We start from the raw sequence: 22,590 nt of genomic DNA, 5'->3' as shown, positions 1-22,590 counted from the left end.
ATACCTGCCATCAACAGCGACAGTAGAGAACTCGGGCCTGTGGCAACCAATGGCCAAAGAATAATGATTATCTGGCGGTTCTGTGAGGTCTGCCCACACAATTGCTGGGATGTCTGCCATAACCACTGACCCCTGGCAGGGACAGTGTGATCCTCCTGCATCCTAGGGAGTAATAATGCCACGAGAGGTAGATAGCTCAGTAGGCAAAGTGGCGGTGATGAAGGAAGTGAAGTAGAATTTAGCTAAGGAGCACTGCCTTCAATATGCCTGGAAGATAAGTGGTGTTCTAGTCAGACTTCTTAGGTATTACAGAAAGGTAAGAAACCCAGAATTTGGGCTGGGCCATGGTGGTGCACACCTTTAATCCCAGAGATTGGAAGGCAGAGGTAAAAGGATCTCTGGGTTGGAGGCCAGCCTGGTCTACAGAGTAAGGTCCAGGACAACCAGGGCTACACAGACAATGTCAGAAAGAAAGAAAGAAAGAAAGAAAGAAAGAAAGAAAGAAAGAAAGAAAGAAAGGTAGAGCTCTGCTCTAGTACTCAGAGTTGAGGGTTACTGAGGGTCTATTCTTATTAAGACTTGTTCACCAAGGCTGTCAATTAGGATCTGTTTCCATATCGAAAGGAGTGTAATTCTACCAGGCAGGCAGGCAGACCCTGGTTAATGATAACCTAAAAACAACCCTGGCCTACCTATTTCAAAATAACTGCGAACTATCTTTGCTGTGCCAACCTCCCATCTGTCCGCAATGGCCAAGCTTGCAGTTTCTGTAAGACATGTTTAAATAGCACAAAGTGCGATTTGGAGCTGGAGCCCTAAAGAGGTTTACAGACAACGTCGAGTCTGAAATGTGCTTGCTTAAAACCTACGCTAGCTGCAAAGAATTTCTGTTCGGGGCCAGTTTCTCTTTGGACTTAAGCCAGAACTGGACGCACACAGTTGTGAAAGAGTTTTTATTCATCTTTATTTGCCAGCGTTTGGAGAGGAATCCCATGTACCGCCTCAGTCACAGTGCAGGCCTGAGGACCAAAGGACCTGAGTTCAGTCCCCAGCACTATATAAAAAACTGGGCATGACAGAGAAACCCTGTTTCGAAAAAAAAAATGGGCATGGAAAAAAAGACAAGAAAAAAAAGCAGGGCGTGATGGTGCTGGTTTGCATTCCCACTGCCTATAGATGGAGACAGGTAGGTCTCCGGAGCTCGCTGGCCAGCCTACCTAGCCTAATTAGCTCCAGGTTCCAGCGAGAGACTTTGATAAAACAAAGCAGAAGTCTCTTGAGGAACAACATCCAGCACTGACCTCTGGTCTTCACATCACACAGACACACTTGCATAGGCAGTGGACACACATGCACCTGTACAAACATGAACACACGCACACACCCAAAAATTCTACTACAGGGAGGGGGGCCAGGAGACCCAGAGCATGGTTGTATTGGGATTGCTGAGTTTGTTTGGCAGAACACAGGAAACAATGCGTTCAGAGAAAATTGGGGAAATAGTTCTAAAATAACCATGTAAGTTTCTCTACTTAAAATATAAGAACTTAAAAAATATTTTTTCTGGGTGTGGTGGCACATGCTTTTAATCTTGGCACTGGGGAGGCAGAGGCAGGAGAATCTCTGTGAGTTTGAATCCAGCCTGATCTACAGAGTGAGTTCCAGGACAGCCAGGACTCAATAGAGGGATGCTGATGGATTTGTTTGGTTTTTTTAAGATTTGTTTTTATTTTATTTTATTTATTTATTTATTTATTTATTTATTTGGTTTTTCGAGACAGGGTTTCCCTGTAGTTTCTAGAGCCTGTCCTGGAACTAGCTCTTGTAGACCAGGCTGGCCTTGAACTCAGAGATCCGCCTGCCTCTGCCTCCCGAGTGCTGGGATTAAAGGCATGGGCCACCACCGCCCGGCTTTGTTTTTATTTTATTTTATGTGTATAAGGGTTTTGTCTGAATGTTTGCATGTGTACTGCATGTGTCCCTGGTACCTGTAAATGCCAGAGTGGGGCACTGGAGTCACTGGAACTAACTGCAGGTGATTGTCGTCACTTGGGTCCGGGAACCAAACTTGGGTCTTCTAGAACAGCAAGTGTTCTGGACTACTGACCCATCTCTCTGGCCTGGAGAAACAAACAAACAAAAATTGAGGGTAGATTTGGCTCCTTCTTCAATTTGTGGGTGATGTTTTCTAATTCAGAAAAATATTTAACGGGGTTGGAGAGGCAGCTCAGTGGTGAAGAACATCCATGCTCTCCCAGAGAACCCAAGTTAGGTTCTTAGCATCTGCAACCACCTGTAACTCCAGCTCCATGGGCCCAACACACTCTTCTGGCTTCCGTGGAACCCACACATACATGTGCACGTACACACAGAGACACACAGAAGTAACAAATAATTTTTTTCTTTTTTTTGGTTTTTCGAGACAGGGTTTCTCTGCAGCTTTTTAGAGCCTGTCCTGGAACTAGCTCTTGTAGACCAGGCTGGCCTCGAACTCACAGAGATCCGTCTGCCTCTGCCTCCCGAGTGCTGGGATTAAAGGCGTGTGCCACCACCGCCCGGCTAGAAGTAACAAATAATTCTTAAGGCAAACCTATCTCAGAGTTAACCGAATTTGGGGGTAAAGGAGTGCTACCCGGTTTGCCACCTTGTCTGTCAGGAGCATTGTGCTGGCTCATTCCCTGCATTTTTGTGCATCTGCTTTCACAAACAGCTGCTGCTGGTTCGTATATTATGGTTTATTTCAAAGCATGCCTCAGGCATCCCCAGAACTTTCCACGCGTGCGAGGGATGACATGATTGCAATGGTTATGAGCTACTTTGAGGCAAGGTTGGCCAAACAGTACATAAAAGATGCATTTCTGCATCGCGTTCTAGCAAATATATAATCCAGGTGATGCAGCCTCACTCAAGGTACCAAACGCCATCACCTCCGGGAAATGTGCTTATGCCTCTTCTTATTGAATTGGTGCCTTCATTCCCGAAGAGGCAAACGTTATTTTCTACATTGTGCCATGCGGAATACTGTTTTCTAATCGTCATAGAATAGTTCTCTTTGGGGTTGGGAGGTGGCTCAGTCACTAAAGTGCTTGCTTGCAAGCATGGGGACCTGAGTTCAGTCCTCAGAACCTACATAGTCCTCCCACCCACAGGTGTAATGCATGCATGCATGCATGCAATCCCAGCCCTGGAGAGGTGGAGACTGGTAGATCCTAAAGCTTGCTGGCCAGCAAGCCTTGCCTACTTAGCAATTTCTAGGCTAGACTAGTGAGAAAAGAAAAGGAAAGAGACAATGTCTGAAGAACAATACTGGAGGTTGTCCTCATGTCTCCACATGCATGCACCCCTGAAAAACATACACACCCATACCTACAAGGGCATACACACAAAGTGCTCTTTTATGTAACAAGGCTATACTATTTTCTTTGGATCTGAAATTCTGGGGTCAGAGAAGCATTTTGTGCCAGTGGCCTCATGTCTTGGTAGAAAGCTATGGTTGTTTTTGTTTGGTTGGCCTTTGGTTTTTTGAGACGGAGTTACTCCATGCGGCTCTGGCTGTCTTGGAACTCACTCTGTAGGCCAGGCCAGCCTCGAACTCAGAGATCTGCGTGCCTCTGCCTCTTGAGTGATGAGATTAAAGGCATGTGCCACCACCGCCAAGCATGGGTCCCTGAGAAGTTGCCAGAATTGGTATATAGAGTTAACACTGTTCGTTTTATTAATTTTCTGGGATTAAAAGTGTGAGCCACCACCGCCTGGCAAGAGCTGCAGTTTTTACGCTGACCTGGTGTCTGTCACACCTACGGGCGGGGTAGCTGGTAAGAGTAGACATGCATGTGTCATCTGGCTTACAGAATATAGACCTGAAAGAATATGGGTTTTTTTATTATTTTTTATTTTTTTACATATTCTTTTTTTGTTGATTTTTATTGAGCTCTACATTTTTCTCTTCTCCCCTCCCTACCTCTCCCCTCCCCTTCAACCCTCTCCTAAGGTCCCCATGTTTCCAATTTACTCAGGAGATCTTTTCTACTTCCCATGTAGATTAGATCTATGTAAGTCTCTCTTAGGGTCCTCATTGTTGTCTACGTTCTCTGGTACTGTGATTTGTGGGCTGCTTTTCTTTGCTTTATGTTTAAAAACCACCTATTTGCGAGTACATGTGATAATTGTCTTTCTGGATCTGGGTTACCTCACTCAAAATGATGTTTTCTAGCTCCATCCATTTGTCTGACAGAATATGTTACCCAGAACTGGGTTTACGAACAAGTTATAAATCTCACTCAGAGCACAGGGGACAAAAGTAAAATGGGTACAGATTTGAACAGAATCTGCAAAATGTGGATGCTCAGATTAATAAAATGAAGGATATTAACCATAGGCACCTTCTCAGGGACCCATGCTCAGGGTAAAATCTTTACGTGGAAAGATCTTCTTAACGCCGTCTATTTACTTTAGACAGTTCCAGGGGATAATTGCTGTTCCCGCAAAGGGGGGGGGTGACAAGATTGGAGCCAAGGCAGCTGACACTATAGCTGTACGAACAGCTTTGCCCAGAGAAATGGTTTCCCACATGCCTTGATCCCCTCTATATCAGTGGTGGATTTGTTCCCTTCTGCTATAGAGCAAGAACCTGATAAAAAAAAAGGCACAACGTTTCAAACCCTTTTGCCAGGCATTCATGTCCCCTCACACATTGCCTGGATTTTCTCATTTTACAAAACAAATTAAGGAACGGAAATTAACAAACGTGCAGAGTAGTTTTTTGTCAACTTGACACAAACTCGAGTCTTCTGGGGAGAGGGAATCTTAACTGAGAAAGTGCCTCTTCCAGGCTGGCCTGTAGGTTTGTCAGTGGTGCATTTTCTAGGTTAAGGATTGATTTGGTAGGGCCCAGCCCACTATGGGCAGCACCAGCCCTGTGCTGGTGATTCTGGGTGCTATAAGAAAGCAAGTTGAGCAAGGCATGGGGAGCAAGCCAGTAAGCAGTGTTCCCCCATGGCTTTTGCTTCCCTTTCTACCTTCAGGTTACGGGCTTCGGGTTCCTTCCCTTATTTTGGTTTCACTGAGAGACAGTTTAATGGAGGTTTATTAGGGGAAATGGTTCTGGGTTGTCCTTAATGACTCACAGGTGTTTTGTTTAAGTGTGGGTCTGAGAAAGATGGGGTAGATACTGTCTTCTTCTTCTTCTTCTTCTTCTTCTTCTTCTTCTTCTTCTTCTTCTTCTTCTTCTTCTTCTTCTTCTTCTTCTTCTTCTTCATATTTCATGTGCACTGATGTTCTGCCTGCATATGTGTCTGTGTAAGGGTGTCAGATTGTCTGGAACTGGAGTTACAGGCACTTGTGAGCTTCCACATGGGGGTGGGGAATTGAACCAGGATTCTCTGGAAGAGCAATCAGCTCTTAATCACTGAGTCATCTCTCTAGCCCTCCATACTCTGTCTTAAAGAGTCTCCCATGTTCAAAAGAGAAAGGAGTCTTGATAGTTTTGTGGGGTCCTGTGTGAGATCCCCATCTTTTTTTCTGGGCTTGCCAGATTTTTTTGTTCCAAGGTCTACCTCTTCACAAATATAAGGCAGGTTTTGTGGGATTTTTTTTGTTTTTGTTTTTTCCTTTTCCTTTTCTTTGTCAGTCAGCTGCAGTCTCCAACTTCTGCAGGTCTATTAAATATCCTAATATTTTTAGTAAAAATAATGATACTCAGAAGGGAGGGGCACACATCTCCTGTGTCCTAACAGGGCTTCAGCCCATTCTCTCATTGTGGGGTCACAAATTACCATGTGTCTCTGGTTTTAGAGGGGAATAGCTGACAGGCAGGCAAGAGAAGGTCTAGCTGTAAAAAAGTGATGGAGGAGTGTTCATGTGTTAATTTCATTGGTTAATAAAGAAACTGCCTCGGCCCTTTAATAGGACAGAAAATTAGGTAGGCGGAGTAAACAGAACAGAATGCTGGGTAGAAGGCAGTGAGGCAGACTCTTCAGGCAGTCGCCATAGTGAGTCACCATGCCTCTCCTCTCCAAGATGGACACAGGTTAAGATCTCTCCTGGTGCCAGGCGGTGGTGGCACACGCCTTTAATCCCAGCACTCGGGAGGCAGAGGCAGGTGGATCTTTGAGTTCGAGGCCAGCCTGGTCTACAAGAGCTAGTTCCAGGACAGGCTCTAGAAACTACAGGGAAACCCTGTCTCAAAAAACAACAACAACAAAAAACAACAAAAAAGATCTCTCCTGGTAAGCGACCACCTCGTGGTGCTACACAGATTACTAAATATGGGCTAAAGCAAGATGTGAGAATTAGACAATAAGAGGCTGAAACTAATGGGCCAGGCAGTGTTTAAATGAATACAGTTTCTGTGTAATTATTTTGGGTATAAAGCTAGCCGGGTGGTGGGATGCAGCCTGCCGCTCCTTCTACAAAAAAGTGTGTGTGATTTAAATGAGATATCCCCCATAAGTCCCAGGCATTTGAATACTTGACTCCCAGTTGGTGGAACTGTTGGGGAAGGATTCGGAGGTGTGACTTTGTTGGAATGTGAGTCAGAGCTCTCAGGCCAGTAGTGGTGGCGCACACCTTTAATTCCAGCACTCGGGGGCAAAGGCAGGCAGATCTCTGTGAAGCCAGCTTGGTCTCCAGAGCAAGTGCCAAGCCAATCAAGGCTACATAGTAAAACCTTGATTTTAACAAATATGCACTTCCAGTAGCTGCCTACTGCCTTATGTTTGCTAAGCCATCGTGGACTGTAACCCTCTCAACGATAAGCCCCAAATAAACCCCTTCCTTCTGTAAGTTAGTCTGGGTTGTGGCATTTTATCCCAGCGGCAGAAAAGTAACTAACACAGGTGCCCTGGTATATTATTAATTTTGCCCATAGTTCATCATATTATGAAAAAAAACTTTAAAAAGAAATCCCAGGAGCAGAAGCTTATAGACTGCAATAGTAAGTCTGCCACTTTTAACACACATTTATGATTACCACGTATGTTCTATATATGTATGTTTATTAGTAACTTTCTCTTTCTTCTATCACTTTTCTCAGCCTTTTTTTTCTCAGCCTTCTTTCCTTGACTTTTGGATCTTCCTCGTTCTCTCCTGGCTGCATGGCCTCTTGTTCCTTGTGTCTGAGCCCATGCCTAGCTTAAGTGGCTTTCCCTGGCTCTCCTCCTCTGGCCTCCTCCAGGCAGCTGCTGAAGTTCAACAGTTTTCCTGCTCCGAGGTTTTTTTTTAACTCTAATAAATTCGTCCTTGTGTTTCCAAAACAACTCCAAGCTTGGGTTCTTTTATTTATCTAAATGACAGTGAACTTGCTATTATTGCAAAGGTAATGGATGGAATGTTCTAGATGCTGGGTTGCACACGGCATGAAGACAGCACTCATCTGGAAACACTGGATGCATCATTTGTACATTTGGAGTACTGTAGAGGGCTGGGCAGTAGTGGCGCATGCCTTTAATCCTAGCACTCAAGAGGCAGAGACAGGCGGACCTCTGTGAGTTCAAGGCCAGACTGGTCTTCAAGAGCTAGTCCCAGGACAGGCCCCAAAGCTACAGAGAAACCCTGTCTCAAAAAACCAAAAAAAAAAAAAAAAAAAGTACTGTAGAGACAAAAAGCCCCAAACCAGAGCAGGCATGCCTACACTTTAACAATCAGAGCCTGACTACCTGGAATCTGACCCAAGTGACTTGGACTGTCTTATGCCAGCATCCAGAGCCTAAAACCTAATGGCCCAGAGTGCCTGACCCAAATGGCTGGCCTTAAGAAAGACAACTGTAAACTTTACTACTTAATGTGAAAGCAGGCTGCCTGCTTATCTGCCCAGATGCGGAGCTCACACAGACAGGGAAGACCAGTAGCATCCCTTAAGTGTATAGATCAGTGGTTCTCAGCCTTCCTAATTCTGCAACCCTTTAATATGGTTCCTTATGTTGCGGTGACCCAACCCCCCCCAAACATGAAACTATTTCCACTGCTACTTCATAACTTTGCTACTGTTATGAATCATAAGGTAAATATTTGTGTTTTCTGATGGTGTTGGGTGATCCCTGTGAAAAGGTCGATTGACTCCCACAAAGGGGTTGTGACCATGAGTTGGGAACCACTGATGTAAAAGAACTCCCCAGCTCGCTCAGGGGGCATCATCGTGTTGGTAATTCACCGGCTGGAACTGACTCTTCTTACAGTCTGTTTTCTTTCTTTTTTATTTGTATTATTTTTAATCATGTGTAGGTATGTGTGTGCATAAGGTATGTGCATGTAAATGCTTGTGTCCTTAGAGGCCAGAGGCATTAGATCCCCTGGAGCTGAAGTTACAGATGGTTTAAAGCCATGGGTTCTTGGAAGCAAACTCAGGCCCTTTGGTAAAGCAGCAAGTACTCTTTGTTTTTTGTTTTTCTTTCTTTCTTTCTTGGAAATAGGCGTCTCTGTGTATAGTAGTCTTGGCTGCCCTGGAACTCACTCTGTAGACCAGGCTGACCTCAGACAAACAGGTATCCGTCTGCCTCTGCCTCCTGAGTGCTGGGATTAAAGGCGTGCGCCATCCATGCTTGACCAACAAGTACTCTAAACCACTGAGACACATCCCCAGCCTATCTTTATTTATTTTTAAACAGATTTATTTATTAGGGTATGTGTGTGTGTGTGTGTGTGTGTGTGCACGCGCGCACGTGCGTATGTGTCTGCACCACATGAGTGCAGGTGCCCAAAAAGGCCAGAGGAGAGCACTGGATTCCCTAAGGAAACAAACACAGGTCCCCTGCAAAACCAGTAATACCCTTAACCACTGAGCCATCTTTTCAGCTCCACATTTTCCTCCATAAATCTTTCAAAAAATATATCCGTTCATGTCTGGTAAATACTTTAACTCCAGCACCTTTATACGTATCACCATCTTTCCTGGCATGGAAATGCTTTGTCGTATAGCAAATTCCACAGAATTGCAATGCTCCCTCTTGGAGGGAGGGCTGCTGCCAAGGCTCAGTGTCTTAGTTAGGGTTTCTACCACCATGGTCGTGGTACTTTTATAAAGGAAAACATTTCATTGAGGTGAAGGCTTACAGTTCAGTTTAGTGCAGTATCATCACGGCAGGTATGTGGTGGCCTGCAGGCAGACACCTGCAGGTGGTGGTGGCTGCATCTTGATCAGGAGGAACCGAAAGAGGACTAGCTCACTAGGAGTAGCTTCAGCATACTTGAGACGTCAAAGCCTTCCTCCACAGTGACACACTTCATCCAACAAAACCACTCGCACTCCAACAAAGCCACACCTCTTTTTATTTTGATTCTGTATTTCTCATACTATTTTTTTTGTTTTTTATTGTTTTTATTGAGCTATACATTTTTCTCTGCTCCCTTTCCTTCCTCCCCCTCCTCTTCTACCCTCTCCCGTGGTCCCCATGCTCCCAATTTACTCAGGAGATCTTGTCTTTTTCTATTCCCATGTAGATTAGATTCATGTATGTCCCTCTTAGGGTCCTCATTGTTGTCTATTCTCTGGGATTGTGATTTGTGGGCTGGTTTTCTTTGCTTTGTGTCTAAAAGCCACTTATGAGTGAATACATGTGATAACTGTGTTTCTGGGTCTGGGTTACCTCACTCAAAGTGATGTTTTCTAGATTCATCCATTTGCAGGCAAACTTCAGGATGTCATTATTTTTTCTGCTGTGTAGTAAGTACTCCATTGTGTAAATGTACCACGTTTTCCTTATCCATTCTTCTGTTGAGGGACATTTAGGTTGTTTCGAGGTTCCGGCTATGACAAAGTGCTGCTGTGAACATAGTTGAGCACACATCCTTGTCAAAGTCACACCTCTTAATAACGCTGCTCTCCATGATCTTATGAGGTCCTGTTCCACTCAAACTACCACACTCATGAAATAAACAACACTTACAGGTTCCAGAAATCTGAAAGTTATAAGATTCACAGTGGCCCTGCCAAGGTTACTCAAGTCCCACTGCTCATTCACAGTGAGAGTCCCCTCTCCAGGTTACCCAAGCCCCTCTGTGCCTTTACTTGGAACCAGGAGACTCTCCTATTGAGCTACCTGTAGGTGCAAGTCCTGTAGGTGACTGCTGGGATGCAGATTTCCTGGGACATCAGCTGTGCTGGGGTGGGCTTTTTGGTGATGCAGTTGAGGTGTTCGTGTTTTGGTAAGTAGCCCCAAGAAATCCATTGGTTCATGAAGCTGGACTTGGGTGGAGCGGTTTCTGTGGTCCTTTGTTCATGTGTCCTCAGGAAAAGTCCCACAGCTGGAGGATTGCTAAAATCTTTGCTTAAACTTGGTTTCATAAACTCAAGGATCCTCAAATCTGTCTAAACTTAGCGAGTGTGGACAAACCTGAACAGAAATACTACTAAGAGGTTGCATGAGTCTTAGAAGAGACTTTGGACTTTTAAACAGCGTTGAGACTGTTATAGATTATGGGGACTTTTGAAGTTGGACTAAATGCATTTTTCACCATGACATTGTTACCAGCTTGTGGGGGTCAGGAAACGGAATGTGGTAATTTGGATGTAACTGGCCCTGTAAGCTCATAGAGAGTGTTACTATTATGAGGTGTGGTTTTATTGAAGTGGGTGTGGCCTTGTTAGAGGAAGTGTGTCACTGTGGGGGTGGGCTTTGAGGACTCATATACGCTCAAGTCACACCCAGTGTTCATTTCACTTCCTGTTGTCTGTGGATCAAAGATGTAGAATTCTCAGCTCCTTCTCCAACACCATATCTGCCTGCCTGCCACCATGTCCTGCCATGATAATGGACTAAAGCTCTGAAACTGGAAGCCACCCAATTAAATGTTTTTCTTTATAAAATTTGCCATGGTCATGGGTGTCTCTTCACAGCAACAGAAACCCAAATGAAGACAGAAGTTGGTACTGGAAGTGCACACAGCAGGTGCAGATATAAGCTGTCCATCAGAGTGGTCCTGCAGGCTGAGGTTTCTAACAGGAGGAGAAACAGATTCACAGCCCCAAGGTGGTGCTTCCCCAGGCTTTAGAGGACCACTCACAATTCAAAAGTTTATCATTGGAGGAGGGAATTGAGTGAAGAACTTCTGGGGGGAAAATGGTTCTGTGCGGGCTACGGTTATCTGGGAGAGACAGGAGTGCCTATAAACTAAACTGTTGAAATTGACAGAAAACCCTGTTTCCAGTCTGATTCTAAAAATGCATGTGCCCCCAAAATGCTTAAGAATAAATACAAAACAAGGAAGCCAAAAAAGCTGTAATGCTAAGTACAAAAATCTCAGAAATACCCCAAGTGGCAGAAAGAATGCTGTAGTAAAGAGCTGTGGGCCGCATTCCCGCTGCCTGGCTCTTGGCCGCCTGGCTAGATTATGCCCCAAAATAACAACACACAAACTGTATTCATTTAAACACTGCCTGGCCCATTAGTTTCAGCCTTTTACTCACATCTTGACTAACCCATATCTAATAATTTTTGTAACACCACGAGTGGTGTCTTACTGGGAAAGATTCAGCATGTCTGACCTGGTGGCTGGCTCCATCACATCTGTCTCCCTGAGGAGAGGCATGGCAGTCTGGCTCAGAGAGCAGAGGCATGGCGATTTATTAACTTCCCTTCCCAGCATTCTGTTCTGTCTATTCCGCCCACCTAAGGGCTGGCCAATCAAATGGGCCAGGCAGTTTCTTCATTATCCAATGAAATCAACTCAAACAGAAGACCCTTCCACATCAGAATGCTAGTCCGTTTGTCTGTCTGGAATCCAGTATCCAGTCATCTTTGTCTTTTGCTCCCTCTTGAAGGATGCTTGTGAACCCCATGTAGCTAGAATCCCTTTGTCCCAACAGGGGCTTCTCTGTACAGTTCACCCACTCCCTCCACTGAACACAATCACCTATGGATGTCAGCAGCTCCTAAGATAGTCTTTCTGGGCTAGTCACTTCTTCATCAAAGCAAGCATCCCTGATGACATCTTCAGGATCTGGGTTCATCAGCTTCTCACCCAGCATAGTCAGGAACATGGTGAAGTTGACGGAGCCTGGTGCCTCATTCATCCTGGTGTCCATATATCCATCAGCTAGATTCTTCCCTGTGAGGCTCATAGACCATGCACCTCTTCCTTGTCCAGGAAGCCAGCCCAGTTCTAGTTGATCATGTCCAAAGTTTCTTTTACTTCGACCTGTGATTGGTCAAATATTGCAAACACATTGGGCGTCATGTTGCTGAGGGCACTTCTAGGTGATCTTGGCTGTTGCCCTTTTGCCTGACACGGTGATGGTTAAGTCCCTGCACAGCAACAGAATCAGAACATCTTGGCAAATCAGTGCTCTATGTGCTATTTTGTCACCCCTCTGCTAACCCAGCATGCCCCCAGCCGCCACCTCTGGCACCAGCTAGCAAACTGGCAGACAGTCATATTATCTAGTCAAGACTGAATCCTGTAAGGATGCTGTCTGTGCAGAATTAATAGCAAAAAGGGAGACATCGAATCCCTGATGTACCTCTTATGACCTCTAGATGTCTGGCCTATTAGGAAAGAAAGCTTGTAGTGATACTTTGCTTGTGTTTTAACAAATAAAGCTTACCTGAAAATCAGAGTGCAGAGTTAAGCCACTAGAGACCAGGCAGGGGTGGCACACACATACCTTTAGTCCCAGGTCTCAGAAGACAAAGGTAAATGGATCTCTATTCAAGTTCAAGGCCACCCTGGACTAAACAAAACGTATTCTGTCTCAAAGAGAAACAGCTCATACAAAGCTGATCCTGGTACTTGGGATCACACGCCTTTAATCCCAGCACTAGGGAGGTGGAGATAGGAGTGATATGGCTGGGCAAAGAGAGGAATATAAGGCAGGAGGAGACAAGAGCTCATTGCAGTCTGAGGCAGCAGTCTGAAGCAGTCAGTCTGAGGAACACTTAGTCTGAGGAACAGTCTGAGGCAGCCGTCTGAAGCAGTCAGTCTGAGGAACATTCAGTCTGAGGAACACTCAGTCCGAGGAACAGTCTGAAGCAGACAGTCTGAGGAACACTCAGTCTGAGGAACACTCAGCCTGAGGAACACGAGGCAGCAGTCTAGGCAGTCATTCTGAGGAAGCAGTCTGAGGACAGGATCATCCCTTTGATCTGAGCACTGCTATAGGTAAGAACTCTAGTGACTGGCCACACTGTTTCTCTGATCCTTTACTCCCTGATAGCTGACTCTGAGTTTTTATTATGAAGACCAACTAGAACTCGCACTACAAAAGCTAAGAAGGTGCTAAGCTGTGGGCTGCTAGGGCCTCAGGAAAAAGTACCCTGGCTAAAAATGGACCTAATAATTTGCAGCAGATTTTTTGTCAGGACCTTCAGCCAGCTCTGTCCCTCCAGCCAGCTCCCAAATAACCACACTGAGAATTATTATTAATTACAAATGCTCAACTGATAGCTTAGGGCTTAGGTCTACTACTAACTAGCTCTTATATCTTAAATTAACCCATATTTCTTATCTACATGGCGGTACCTTTTTTTCAGCACAGCATGTTCATCTCCTGCTTCCTCTGCATCTGACTGGCAACCTGCCCTCCATCTTCCCTGAGCTGTCTTTTGTTCACAAATCCCGCATGCCCTCTCTACCTATATAGGTATTGGCCATTAGCTCTTTATTAAGCCAATTAGAAAGTGGTTTGAAAAAGACACATCTTCACAGTGTACAAAAACATTATTCCATAACAATTCTTGATGTGAGGGCATTAAGAACTCATTCATGAATCACGGACAAGCAGGAGGTACTAGGCTCCTAGCTAATAACTGGTACCTTCTTACCTGGGTCCTTTTTGTTTGTCCCGTTTGTTTGGCCTGTGGGAAAAGGGGAGGAGATCTTGAGTCCCAGAAGAATGGGAAATTTGGAATGGGAATTATGCTAGACAAGAATAAAAAAACTACTTCCCCGAAGAACAAAGTCAATAAGGAATTAAGGGGTGGGTTGTCAGGAAAATATGATTAGGTGAAGGGACTCTGGACAGCTCGAGTGTGGTGAGCATGGCTCTGGCAGATCTTGCCCTTCTCCCATTTCCTCTTCTTTGCTAAACTGTTAGATTGCATTCCTAAAGCTAGCCCCCAAGGTCTATTCCTTCATTTGGCCACTTCTTCCTCCTGAGACTGCCTACCAAGATCCAGCTAGCAAAGTATTAAAGTTCAGCAGTCATAAATCCCCTTTGGGGTAACCTGCCAGATTGAAATTAAGCACCTCATCCTAAAACTGGGTTTCCCATTTTACTTTTATAAACCACCATTTTTCTATGGGCCACGTCTCTCTCCTCTCTATCCAGACCTTGTCCCCCTAGGACAAATACCCCTTCCCTGTCTCCCTTGTTCCCTTCCCCTTCTCACTTTCCTTTATCTCCTGTCCTTGTCTCTTATTCCCTGCCCTCTGTTCTCTTGTGCTGAGAAACTTGTGTAGGGTAAAGGGCCAACCAAAGAAACATACCCTGGCCCTGAAACCAGAGCCAAAACGTTAAAAAAGGGCCAGTGAAAGAAACACACTTTGACCCTGCTGAACTCTGTTGACCGAGGCTTCTGTCCTGCCCAACTGTTGTTCAGCCCCAAAGAAATCACACAGAGATCGACATTAATTATAAACTGATTGGCATAGTATCTCAGGCTTCTTATTAACTCTTTTAACTTACATTAGCCCCAGATACAAAGGAAATTGACTGGGCGGGACAGAAACCTCGGTCAACAGAATGGCACCCACGTGGACAATTGTATTCACATAAAGCCTGAGAGAGCTTGGGAAGTAATTCTAGACATAAAATCATAGAGTTAAGCATGGCTTATTGATAGCAGCATTTTCTCAGGTGGGCTCTGCTTGATAGAGGCAAGTGCTCTCATTTAAGAGAGGCTTCCTGACTCAGCTTTGGCTGCAAAACCTTGCAACTCTTTAAAGAGGTCCTGCCATGAAACACTTAAATGGTGTTGATGAAAAGCTGACCGCATGCTTTCTGGTGGTGGCAGGGACCTTGAAATGCCATAGAGCTGTGGCAATAAACATGGCTCCAGCCAGTACCTCTGCCATGACACTAGACTCTCAGAAAAAAGCTAAGAAATGGGTTGAATCCGGCCATCAAAGCCATGGCTTTAATCCTAGCCATATTGCTTAGCAAATTAAAGATTCATGCGGTCAGAAAAAGAAAGATATACAGTAAAGATAGATTCAAAGTTATAAAAAACCTCTAAATGGTGTTGTGTTTTTAAAAATATAAGTAGGCTTGGGGAAAAAAAGGATAAAGTCCTTAAAATAAAAAAAGAGAGAGAGAGTAGTTGGGTGTCATAGCATACACCTTAATCCCAACACTTTGAGGCAGAGGCAGCAGGTGGATCACTGTGAGTTCAAGGACAATCTGGTCTGCAGAGTGAATTCCAGGACAGCCAAAGACACACAGAAAAACCCTGTCTCAAAAAGCAAAAATTAAAAATAAAAATAAAATAGAGTTTAAAATAAAGCCACGTAAAGATGAAAATACACAGAGAGGTCTGAATACTGTCTTTAAATTGATGGCTGAGGAAGGAACAAAAGCTTCTAAAAGATACTTTATTATAAATGCTGTTGGATTAATCAAACATATATATTTTGAAAATGCCTTGACTTCAAATTTTAAATCAAAAGGTATGTTACTTTGGAGAAGAGGTTTTGTTTTTGTTTCTGCAGGAAATGAGAAGCTGTGGATTCAATCTGAGTTAAGAAAAATCAAGTTTGTTCACGGAGGACCACCTGAGAAATCTCTGGTAGGAGTAGATGGCCCAGATGTCTGAGTTCTACATCCAGAAAAGATTCAAGACTGCTGCCTGAGATGATCAAGCCTCACAGGATACTCCAGTCAGGACTTGATCATTTTCTTTAGGTCCCCATAAGATTATCAGCACCCCCAATCATCAGGAAGTAGCCTGTAAAAACTATGCCTACATTACCAAAAAATTAACTACAGATATTTTCCTTTGTTTAGAATGTTAGTTACAAGTTGTTATGGATAATGGTCAGGAGAAAAAAAAAACTAGACAAAGGATATTAGATTCAGAGTTCTTGTTTAAAAAAAAGGAAGGGAGTGCTGTGGGACAATGGTCTTTTATCCTGTCACTTGTATTTTTAATAAAATGCTGAGTGGCCAGTAGCCAGGCAGGAAGTAGAGGCGGAGCAATGAGAATTCTGGGAAGAGAGAAGTTTCAGTCTTCAGTTGTCACCCAGAGAGGAAGCCAGACACAGAGCAAACAAGATGTGACTGCCTTACTGAAAAAGGTACCAAGCCATGTGGCTAACACAGACAAGAGTTATGGGCTAATATAAGTTAGAAGAGTTAATAAAAAAAAAACGGAGATACTAGGCTAATCAGCATTTTATTAAGTAATATAAGTGACAGGATAAAAGGCAATGGTCCCACAGCAGAATTCAATACAAAAACCAACCATCCCGCCGGGCTGTGGTGGCGCAAGCCTTTAATCCCAGCACTCGGGAGGCAGAGGCAGGCGGATCTCTGTGAGTTCGAGACCAGCCTGGTCTACAAGAGCTAGTTCCAGGACAGGATCCAAAGCCACAGAGAAACCCTGTCTCGAAAAACCAAAAAAAAAAAAAAAAAAAACAAAAAAAAACCCAACCATCCCCTGAGCAGGAAACCCAGCCACTCTCTGCGCTTGTCCAAGTTTGGGGACTGAAATCTGACCAACTCCCACCCTGAAAACCTTCATCCTGGAAGAACTCCACCCCTGAGAAACCCTATATAAGTCCTGTGCCTGTTCAGTGTGCGGCTGCCACCGTGGCAGAGGCAGTCCCCCCCATTCCTGAATTCCTCCCTCTTAATAAATTTTTTGAATAAAGTTTGGATGATGCCCTTCTTTCTCCAGAATAGAGCAGAGCAGAGCAGAGCAGAGCAGAGCAGAGCAGAGCAGAGCAGAGCAGAGCAGAGCAGAGCAGAGCAGAGCAGAGAAATATCAACTTTTCGCTGGAGCCTGAGTGCAGAACGGAGCAGAACTGTAACACTTTCGCTTGGGAAACCTCCCTCTAGCAGACCAGAGTTGCTACACTCCAGGGGACCTGAGCAGAGCTGTAATAACTCCGGTGAGGAAACTCTCCCCTGCTGAAGCAGAGCTGTTACCTTGGGGAAACCTTTCCTTGGAGCAGGGCTGTTAACTGCTAAACTTAAGGTGACTTTGTGGTATTTCTTGGCTCCTGGCTTCCAGGATCCCTTTCCATCTGAGCTGTAATGCTTGCAATGTGGCCCTTGGAGGTCCTATGCCAATACTTTCCCTTTCATTAGGAATATAAAAAACACTGTTTTAAGCCAAATTTATAGGCCCGTCATTTTTGTCTTTTTTTAATAGGATATGGAGATTTTGCAAGGTTGTGAAGTAAAATTTCACTTTTGTTACTGAGTCTCCAGTACGCAGATGATGAAGTGAGGATCTATGTTTATCATGCATTGTACCCAAAAGAGCTTCATGCCTCCCAGTAGTCCCATTCCGCCAAGATACCAAGAGTCCCCTTAGAAATGCTGTGTGGAGAGGCTTCATACTGAGAGCATGTAGACTTCATAAGGACAGGTGGGCAAGTGCTCGCTGGAAGCTGGATGGAGGGAGCGTGGGAAAGAGTCCCTGGTGGAATGACAGTAAGAGCACAAAGACCCTGGAGAGTGGAGGATGGGGACTTGGAGGTTAGTTCAATGTCTTGAAACTGAACATTTGCCTGACTACGACTATATCTCTGCAGTCATGCAAGGATATAAGAAACAGCAGGGAATAAAAGATTGAATCAAGCTGTTGCCAGAGCAATGGAATGGGGTGGGTGGGGGACAGCGACTAAGTTCTGTCTCCATAGAGGTTGCGCAGGCTGGACATCAACATTCCTAGACGTACACGCTAGGATGTGACAGCCGATGTCTGGAGGGAGCCCTCAGGTACAGGTTGGACACGATGTTTTCTGATCTCTAATCCTGCCTGCTCTAAATCTTATGACCTGAAGACGCATCCCTGAATCTAGGGTGTAGTTCTCCAGAATTTTAGAGGTAAGGAAGGGGGCTAGCTGAGCTGAGGGAGCCGGTGGGGCACGGTGCTCTCATGAGTCCAGCTGGCCCCAGCCTCAAGCCATGGCGCCCAAGAAGAAGAAGAAGCGCGGACAAAGCGCTGGGCGCAAGCAGGCGGGCGAGAACGCTGAGGTCCCACTCTCCGAGCGCGCGCAGTACCTGCAGCGCGAGTACTCGCTGCTCTCAGAGAAACTGGTGTCCTGTGAGCAGCGGGTGGACGAGGTGCTGCAGAACAATAAGTTCCTGGACAGCGAGGCGCTGCGCTTGCGCGAAGAAAACCGGCTTTATGCCAGTTATATGAGCGTGCACGCGCAGCGCTGCGCCAACACCATCGTGCGCCTCGAGGACCAGAACCGCATGGACCTGGCACAGATCCGGTGGCAACGAGCCGAGCTGGCGTCGCTTTACCAAGGGCGCGAGAACGGGGTTCGTGCACAGCTGCTGGAAACGAAGACGCGCGCGGAAAACATGACACAGCAGGTGCTGGAGCTGCAGCCCTACAAGGCCAGTGAGCGCGCCCCCGCGGACCGGGCGGGGTAGAGAGGGATGGGCGTGCTCCCATCGGTCCTCTGATCCCGAGTCCCCCGCTACAGGAACTGCAGCTGGAGCAGCTGGCGCGAATCCGGACCCTGGAGCGCGAGCTGCTGCACATGCGCGTGGAGCACACGCAGCTCCTCCACCGGGTGAAGCGACGCTTCATGGATGACAAGGTTGCTTTTGAGCGCGAGGCACGCATGCACGTGCACTCCCTGACGCGCCGCGCAGAGCGGGAGGCGGCGCGTGCCCTCATTGCTCACACACAGGCCATCAAGATGGACAATGGGCGTCTCCGACTTGAACTCCTGAGGCTTCTCCACCGGGCCCAGTTACTGCAGGACCTGAGACAACAGCTGCTAGAGCAGCGGGAGCAGCTGCGCAGGGATCACGAGAACATGCGGAACCTGCAGCGCGTGCACGGCTGGCTGCACAGGGGCCCCCGGGGGCCTCCACTCTGGCATCCGTCCCAAACCCACCAACCTGACTTGCCTATCGGGTCACCTGACTCCCCGTCCGAATCATCCCTTACAACTTTAAGTGCCCAGCCTACTGGCCAATCACGTGTGGCCTCCCGCGCCCCGTCGGTGGCCCAGTCACACCGACCCTCCAACACTTCTTCCGTAATGTCCTATTCTTCTTCTCTGGTCCCGTCTCTGAGGACTGGGTCTGTGATTGCTCCCGTGGGTCCATCACATCCGGGATCCCGAGTCCCATCACTGAGTCTCTCGCAACGGAGCTCGCAGATCTCGTTTCTGGCCCAGTCAGGAAAGAACTCAAGGGTGGCATCCATGGCCGTATCGTCCGCTTCTTCTGTCTTTCAGCCGCGATCACGCGAGGACTCCAGGGTCTCTCCACAGCCCTCCTTTCGTGAATCCTTTCAAGACACTGACACCTCTGCAAAGTCTGGCTCCAGGCCTCTCTCCAATCTGTCCCAGGATCGGGTTCCTCTCAGCCCACCATTGGAAGAGACAGCAAACACCCATGATGACACAGAAGTTGTACTGGAGCAAACCTGAACCCGTGATGGGAGGAGGCCAGTAGACCGTGGGGTGGGAGAAACATACCCTGAAAACTTTCCTGGTACATACATAAAGATGTTAATAAAGTGTAAAGTAAACCTTTTGATGCTCTGGCACCTGCCTGGTTCACCGCCCCTATATTTCAGGTGTTCAGAGGCCTGCCATGCAAGCTACAAGAGAGCTTCATTTCTCCTTGTCTGCTGGAATTCGATGTCCTTCCACCAACAGCCAACCTGGGTAGGGAGCCAGCAAGGCTGGCTTGGGCTGTGCTCAGGGGAAGTGGGGTAGTGTGATTTCAAGGGAATTTCTGCAGAAGAGAGCAGATTATGTCGTCATCACCACAGGAGAACCTACCAGGGCTTTCCCAATCATTTAAAAATTTTATTTTCCAATTTAGAAAAGACTGCAAGAATTATCTGGGAATCCCAATTTCCAAACATCTGGATGCAATCACGCCCCAGCTCTCGAGATCGTTCAGTCGCAGGCCCACCAGAAACCACTCTCCTGTCATCAGGGTCTCGTGCTCAGAGCAGCTGCAGGCTGCTCAGAGCAGGGGAAAACAAGTTGTTTACAAACAATTTAGGGTCTGGGGGTCCACAGCCCCCAACAACCAAGCACCGGGACTGCCTGCTCTGGCCAACAGGCAACAATTAGCAAATAGCTCGCAGTTCACAGCTAAGTTCTGTCACGGCTAACTTCACGCTTCGCACAACTGTCATGGAGCGTAAGCATTACGGAGGCTCAGTACCAGGTTTGTGGGCCTGGGGGCGGCTCAATGGGTAAAGTGCTGGGACGATTTGAAGTTGCCATCCCTCAGCACCCACGTAAAAGCCAGGCATCGTGGCACATGCTTATCAGTTCATGGGAGGGAGAGTCACAGAGCATTGGATAACCTAACTTCCTTACCACCCATCTGAGCAATGGAAATAAAAAACTTCCAGGCTCAGTGAAGACTCTGTCTCCCCCCCGAAAAAAAAGAAAAAAAAAGAAAAAGAAAGAAAAGGAAAAAGAAAAAGGTCGAGTGGCAAAGGACTACTGATGTCTACCTCTGATCTTCACATGCACACACGTGTACTCACTTGCAGATATATCCACACATACGTGAACACACACACTAAACCAAACCAGGCAAAGGCCAGCTGGTTCTGGAAAGTCACTCAAAACTCAAGTTTGTAGGGCCTGGTGGTACAAGCTTATAAAGCTTGGGAGGCTGAGGCAGGAGAATGCAAAGTTCAAGATCAGCCTGGACAATGTGAAGCTGGGGAGGCAGTTGAGAACTTCCTAGCTCTAGCTAGGCTCCATCTCCAGAACTGCAAACCACTCAAGTCGAAGTGCCCACTCTCCACCGACAAGGCAATGAACTCCAAGGACAGTCCTTTCTGTGATCACACCCACCTGTGAAAGGCCTTCCCAACTCCGCCTACTGGGCGTGGACACCTGGCAGCCCTTAGGTGGAAGTCAAACATGCATTTATTTTTGTTTATCCAAGTTTGTATTGTATAAAGACCGGGAAGGTCATCTGCATTCTAGAGGGTGCTCCATTCAGTGGCTCCTGACCTAGAGAAGCCCAAACTGCTGCAGACTTAACAGTTCCCGTGTTGGAACTACAAACGCAATGGCATGAATGCAGATGTGGGGGGTCTTGAACAAGTGACCCAGGCTGAGTGAAATCACACAGGTGGGGCCCCAGTGGGATCAGCACCTTTGTAAGAAGGAAAAATAAGGCTCCAGCCCCCTTCATGTAAGCCAGGGAGAGCTCTCCCCAGAAAGCAAGATGCTGCCATTCTGCTCTTCCAGCCTCCAGATCCGAGGAAAATAGTTTCTGTTTAAGCCAATCTGTGTTATCTTGTCACGGCCTCCAGCACAGACTAACTTTGAACGGTCAGTGTGTACAAATTAACTTAAAATAAGTAATTATGGAAATTTGATTCACTCAGCTAACAACTTCCAGTTCCTTCATGCAAACAAAACCCAAACTCTGCTCACATTGCCATGGTTGAAAACACTACTTTTTACGGGACTGGGGATGTAGCTGAGTTGCTATAGTGTCTACCTAGCACGCATTGAGTCCTGGGTTTGATCCCCAGCACTGCATAAAACCAGGTGTATGGGGCTGCACAACTATAATCTTAGCATTTGGGAGGTAGAAGCAAGAGGATCAGTCCTGCTATCCCTCAGCTTTACGAGTTCAAGGACAGGCTCGGCCTAAATAAGTCTTTAAAACTGGAACAATGATGGGTCATGGGTAAGGGCACTTACAGCTCTGACAGACGACCCGGGTTCTGTTCCCAGCACCCTTAGAGCTCACAACTATCTATACATGTAAATTTGAAAATCTTCAAAACAAAACAACTTAGATGTTCGGCATGATGGCACACGCCTTTAAACCTAGCACTTGGGAGGCAGAGGCAGGAGGATCTCTGTGAGTTCAAAGCCAGTCTGGTCTACAAAGCAGGACAGTCAGGATTGTCTCAATCCCCACCCCACCAAATAAAAACAAAACCACAACTCAGGGTAGCTTATTAAAATCAAGGCCATTTCTCAACTCCTCCTGATTTATGGCGCTATCTGCTATCAGCTCCTATCTGCTGTGGCTCGGTACTTTCCCAGCAGAATTTGATCTTCTGCTTCCCATTTCCTTTAAACTCCAAGTCCATGTGCATTTTTTAACTGGAACTTTGAGACAGGGTATCTCTCTTTAGCTCTGGCTGTCCTCTAACTCGCTCTGTAGACCAGGCTGGCCTTGAACTCACAGAGATCACCCTGCCTCTGTCTCCCAAGTGCTGGAATAAAAGGAGAGTGCCACCACTAACTGTAACTTTAAAAAATTAGGTGGGGCCGGGCGGTGGTGGTGCACGCCTTTAATCCTAGCACTCGGGAGGCAGAGGCAGGCGGATCTCTGTCAGTTCGAGACCAGCCTGGTCTACAAGAGCTAGTTCCAGGATAGGCTCCAAAGCCACAGAGAAACCCTGTCTCGAAAAATCAAAAAAAAAAAAAAAAATTAGGTGGATGGGTGTTTGGCCTGCATGAATA

The 22,590-nt window shown here is 46.3% G+C and overlaps 1 protein-coding gene and 1 pseudogene across 1 annotated transcript; one reads left to right on the top strand and one right to left on the bottom strand.

Moving 5' to 3' along the window:
* Positions 1–11,683: 11,683 nt before the first annotated feature.
* Positions 11,684–14,001, bottom strand: LOC119823653 (annotated as a pseudogene).
* Positions 14,002–18,064: 4,063 nt separating this feature from the next.
* Positions 18,065–19,575, top strand: Ccdc166 (coiled-coil domain containing 166). Its single transcript, XM_038344097.1, has 2 exons — positions 18,065–18,505; positions 18,595–19,575. The coding sequence occupies exons 1-2, from the start codon at positions 18,065–18,067 to the stop codon at positions 19,552–19,554; spliced, it is 1,401 nt and encodes a 466-aa protein (XP_038200025.1). The 3' UTR covers positions 19,555–19,575.
* The last annotated feature ends 3,015 nt before the right edge of the window (positions 19,576–22,590 follow it).

The sequence above is a fragment of the Arvicola amphibius genome, chromosome 9, assembly GCF_903992535.2.
Source record: "Arvicola amphibius chromosome 9, mArvAmp1.2, whole genome shotgun sequence".
NCBI lineage: Eukaryota > Metazoa > Chordata > Mammalia > Rodentia > Cricetidae > Arvicola > Arvicola amphibius.
The sequence above is the reverse complement of the archived record's forward strand: the minus strand, read 5'-3'. Positions and strand labels throughout refer to the sequence as shown.